Source organism: Adiantum capillus-veneris, chromosome 6 (genome assembly GCF_014529385.1).
Source record: "Adiantum capillus-veneris isolate H3 chromosome 6, ASM1452938v2, whole genome shotgun sequence".
Taxonomy (NCBI): domain Eukaryota; kingdom Viridiplantae; phylum Streptophyta; class Polypodiopsida; order Polypodiales; family Pteridaceae; genus Adiantum; species Adiantum capillus-veneris.
This window is the reverse complement of record NC_140936.1, coordinates 11,430,366-11,435,702: the sequence shown is the minus strand read 5'-3', so window position 1 is coordinate 11,435,702 and position 5,337 is coordinate 11,430,366. Positions and strand designations below refer to the sequence as shown.

Here is a 5,337-nt window from a genome sequence, read left to right as displayed (position 1 = left end):
ATCCTAGAAGACCATGTGGCCAATGAAACTCCTCCTTCTCCACGTACACGTGACAGCAAACAGTTGTACAAATAAGTTTTTCGAGACCCTGCAGGCCCATCTAGGAAAAAAGAAGCCCCACCATCAAGACTCAATCCATGCAAAACGATTTCAAAAGCAATCCTTTGATCTTCATTTAGAGTTTTCTCCATTACATGTGACACAGATAGCTCTTGTGTTGTATAAAAGCATTGTTCTTGGAAAAGCAAGTTGTTTTCATTACGTGTCACAAAGCGCTCATCAGGCATTGGAATTCCAGGATATTCAGTTAAAGTTCGTCCAAATGTACCAAGAATGTTATGAAAATCTCTCAACGCATATCCTTCAGCAACCTGTGCACATCCATCCAAGGATTCATATCTCGACTCCAACATGTGTTGGTAGTCCTCAGACAAAAAATGCCTAAATCTTTCCCATAAGAGATGAGGGGAGGAGGGTTCACAAAACAATAGAATGGTCACAAACAAATGTCTCAATTGCAAGCCTGTATGTGTACTGCAAGCTTTCTCCATGCAACCAAACCATTCCCCATCATCCTCCAAGATACCTCTTGCAATGCATGTTGCCTTGAATGTTGTGAACAATACGCCATTTACAGTACGCAAATCCTCAAATGATTTGCATCCTTTACAAATAGTCAATATCAAATGAACATAATATCGTTCACCTGCAAAGGGCTGCACAAAATACATCTGCCCAATAGGGTCCCCACAACATCTCTTCCTCCATTTTTTGGAACCAGATTTCCACACCCACTTTTGAGGAAAATCAATGTACAAAGTATTGTTTGCATCAGGATTCTCCAAGTTGCATGTGAACCACTCTGTCAAAGTGGTCTTCTCTACACCCTCTCTTTGCAAGACATCATTAAGGTTGTCATTATCTCGAAATGTCACCATTTGACCACCTGGAACATGCACGCTCAATCTCTGGACAACTGGTGCATCTTTGTGCAAAGGGAATTCAAAAATTCTCCAGCAAGCCTCGGATGCGATCCTCGGATGCGGATACATAGCAGCCATCTGTATGCTTGTTTATCTCATCAACGTTCTCCCTTTCTGCATCCTGCACTGACGTATGGAATCTTACAGTTGTCCTATCATGCCCCTTGTAGATGTGCTTGTAGACATACTAGACGGCTGAAATTGTAGAGCATACCTCAACATTGATATGTGCGTTAAATAGTGTTGACAAAGCAAGATTATATGGCACAACCCATCGGTTATCAATAGTAGAACCCCTGACCTTGGCGGTAAATCCATTGTTTCGTCGTGCATAAATGGGGTAGCCATTACTACCCATGCTTGTTTGCTCACAAAATGGACGTGGATATTTTCTAATACATTGCCCATCAACCATGCAATGTGATGAACTATTGAACTCACCACATGGGCCATGAATATTACAGCTGACAATGATATCATGCAACACTTGAAACTGATTTTTATCTGGTAGCTTTGCACAAACCATCTTGTCATAGTCAAATGTTGATTGAGGCTTACATTGAGGATCTAGAATCAATAATGTATGAGAATGTGGCAAGCCTCTCTTTTGGAACTCCACGACAGACATGTAATCCACCACTTTTCCAAAAATGTCTTTCTTCAAGATGTACTTCATTATGCTCGAGTGTTTCAAGAAGAAAACCCTAGTGGTTATGTCTGGTCGATCAACAGAAACTTGTCCTGGAAGCAATGCCTCATTTATTTCTTGCCATTTAGGGCTACATGTGACTGTGATAAATAGGTCTAGCTTTCCCTTTGCACGGACAATTGCCATTGCATCTTGATATAATTGGTACATGTGTCGAGGACCAGCTATAAAAGATGAGGGTAAGACAATTCTTCGACCCATAGACCGTCCAAGAACAACATCACTCTCAAACAAATGCACCATGTCAGCCAAGCCTGCGTATAATTCTGCCCTTAACGCCTACTGATTTCTACGGACCCATGCAAGGCGACACTCCTCAGTGGCACAATATGCATCGACCATAAATTGCTGAAGTAAACGACCCCCACGAAGCAAGCATGATTCTGTATCAGCACGAACTTGTAGCCGATATGCATAATACTCTCGTTGAGTGACACATTGTCGACTAACTAAGGCATCCAAAGGGCCATGCACATTAGCATAAGGAATCTTGACATGCCATCCATCTTCTCCCCATGGAAAGAAAAGAACATATAGTAGTGGCATGTACGACCTGTGTAGATTTGAAATTCTCTGCAACCTTCCATCTTGACAATGTATCACAATGTCTTGATGGCCAATTGTTTGTACTTCCCCTTGACCTAGCATAATTGCAACAACCTCATTGCCAACAGGTATCAAGTACTGCCTGGAAGTATTTCTATTCTCACAAATTGTCATTTTGATCTCCACACTAGGGCTATCACGCAACATTCTACCAACATTGTACAAGGCATTGGCATATGGATTACATGATCGCATCATCATTGAAAATGCTTCAAGAGTGGAAAAATCCAAACCATCCAAGGAATTCATACGATTTCGAACCTCGTGTTCAGTATCATATACATACATCTGTGAAAATTTTGGCACCCCTTCTTCATGTGGCACCAAAGAACCAATTCGATGATACAAACTCCCTTGTACACGAAAGAAATATGCACTAGACCTACCCATAAATGTCTCATCAATGGTAGCTCCAAGAGATGCAAATGCCATCACACTATTGTAACTCTTGATGTTTCTTCTGAAAGACATACTCAAGGCATCACTATTATTGAGCAGCCACTCCAATACAGATGGTGGTTCTGCAAGAGCAAAGAGGGATACTTTCCCACCTTTGCAACAATATCTTCCTGTGGATGGCACATGTTCATTCTTCATTTCACATGTCCAAAGACGTGCACCACAAAACTCACAGGAGGAGGACATGGTTCCTGTATGATCTGTATGCAATGAGAGATGTGTCAATGGCATCATGGAAGGGTGAACCCCTCGTATACAGGGATAGGCATGTAAAATGAAATCAATACCTCCAAGTGACGTGTCATGAACATAAGGAGCTTGCTCCTCATTTTGTGTGTCTATGAGAGGGCAGAAGTGACCGTCATGTTGATGGCGTTTCTCTCTTATGTTGGAGGTGCATTGCCTTGCTTGTTGTCAACGATATCTTCTTGTCGCATCCAAACATGAAAGAGTGCATTGTCTTCGTCCTTTTCCTTGCATGACAGTTTGCAGAGGGGCTTGTGGAACATAAACATCACCATTGACACAACCCTCCACATTCATGGAGGGACTCCTACCATGACCATGGTCATCTGTTGCAGAAGGCAAGGTACCCCTTGGCAAGTATGCCGTACGTTGTATAGCAAGCTGGTCACAATAATTTCGTGCAACCTTTTGACGTGCATGCACATGGGAGGAATAACTTGGAGATTCAGGAAGACAAAGGCATGTGTCCCTTATCCTCATAAATGCTTCTGCTAAGCAACAAAGAAAACACCACGTTCATAATAAGCGTATAAGTTTTTTCATTTCATTTACTCTCAAATGCTAGCATGAAATACCCACAATCCATCATAGTATTGATTGGAGTAGTGTACCTAAGGTAGGGAAGGTTTTCATTTTCTTTACTTCCAAGTGCAAGCATAAAATACCCTCAATACATTAGAATATTGGTTGAAGCAGTACACCTCAATGAAGGAAGATAGAGTGAACATGAATTCAAGGCTCATCAAATAGATCCATTCTATAGCTTTAACAAACCTTTCATTTCATGAATCCTCCCTTTTCTTCTATCAATACTATGTAAAATAGCCATCAACATATGAATTAGCTATGAAATCACAGCATTGGAGTTCAAGACTCTTGTGAGACTTCTTGAACGTCCTTAGCATTTTTTGTATGCCTTTCAAAACATCCTTTCTCATGGATTCTCTCTATGATGTCAAGAACATTTTTTTCATGGTTGCATGCAGAAGGGGAGAAAGCCTGAGAACAACCCAAGTGTGTAGACTATTTTTGTTAGTTTTCTCCCACAATATGGTAGACGGGCTCTCCCAATTCCTTCTCCAAATATTGCAGGTTGGTTCTCCCAACTCAAATTGAAATAGTATGCTTAGGGATCAATTTGAGTTGGTTCTCCCAACTCAAATTGAAATAGTATGCTTAGGGATCAAGACTCATCGGTCTATTACCATTGTCCGTATCACTTTCAAAAAATTTCCTCTCTTGGGTTCTTCCCATGGTGCTAGAAAATGTACTTATCATGGCTATATGCATGAAGAAGGAGAGGAAGATGGAAGCTTGGTAGACTGGTCAATCAAATTCTCCTACCCCATTGCAATAGATTGGCTCTTCCAATTCCCTCTAGATTCTTGACAGCTATGTTATCCATGATCAAGAGGAAGAGTCCAATTTATTGACGTCTGGATGTGTCAAGGGGCCTTGCTTGCCTCATCCAACATTTCTCAGAACAACGTAGAGAAGGTAATGAGCTCTATGTTTTCCATTGTAGTATGAGGAATTACTTGTCTAAAATAGAAAATGTTGGGCTAGTTTTTGGCACAGATTTCCTTGACGTCTCTCTCTCTCTCTCTCTCTCTCTCTCTCTCTCTCTCTCTCTCACACACACACACACACACACACACACACACACACACACACACACACACACACACACACATACACATTATGTTTTGTGTGTGCACATTGGCAAGCTTGTATGCACAATGTAAGCAAGTTTGTCTTTTGTGCGTATGAATTTAGTGTGGCTATTTATGTTGAGCACACAAATATACATTTGTCTAACACTAATGCTTCATGTGTATGGAACAATGCCATTAAGCTCAAAAATTTTAAAAAGAAGCACTTTTTTGTTGTTGGAATTAGGGTTGCAGAGAAACACACACAGCTTGGAGAAGACGAAGGAAGCTCAAGGCACACAATACAGAGTGTGTTACTTAGTGTGCAATGGAAAGATAGATAGCCCTAGAGTGATGGGCGTATATACAATGCACGGGGGAAAAAACCTCCTAAAGAGGGAAAAAATGCCCCGGCGGTCCTAGTGTGTTCACACACATCACTACCACATGTATATGGTAACAAATCCCTCCTGGAGTGATGCGGTGAACAAGAGCTGGCACATGAGTAAAGGGAAGTGCCATGCCCTGAGGACAGGATCAGTCCACAAAGGGGATTAAGCCCAAAGCTTTGCGGAAATCTTCAAGCTTCTCACGAGACAATGCCTTTGTGAAAACATCTGCAAGGTTGTCCTGTGTTGGCACATAAGCCAAGCTGATCTCTCGTGCTCAGAGCCTCTCCCTG

General features: G+C 41.6%; 1 protein-coding gene across 1 annotated transcript; it reads right to left on the bottom strand.

The window, feature by feature from the left end:
- Window positions 1–1,002: 1,002 nt before the first annotated feature.
- On the bottom strand, window positions 1,003–1,935 carry LOC147455147 (uncharacterized). Its single transcript, XM_086513669.1, has 2 exons — window positions 1,198–1,935; window positions 1,003–1,104 (listed from the first exon to the last, which is right to left on the bottom strand). The coding sequence occupies exons 1-2, from the start codon at window positions 1,933–1,935 to the stop codon at window positions 1,003–1,005; spliced, it is 840 nt and encodes a 279-aa protein (XP_086369795.1).
- Window positions 1,936–5,337: the final 3,402 nt, after the last annotated feature.

Coding starts and splice junctions, on each gene's coding strand:
- LOC147455147 (XM_086513669.1), bottom strand. CDS start 1,935: ATGGTGCATTTGTTTGAGAGTGATGTTGTTCTTGGACGGTCTATGGGT. Junction 1,105..1,197: donor ACGCACATATCAATGTTGAG/GTATGCTCTACA, acceptor ACGTCAGTGCAG/GATGCAGAAAGGGAGAACGT.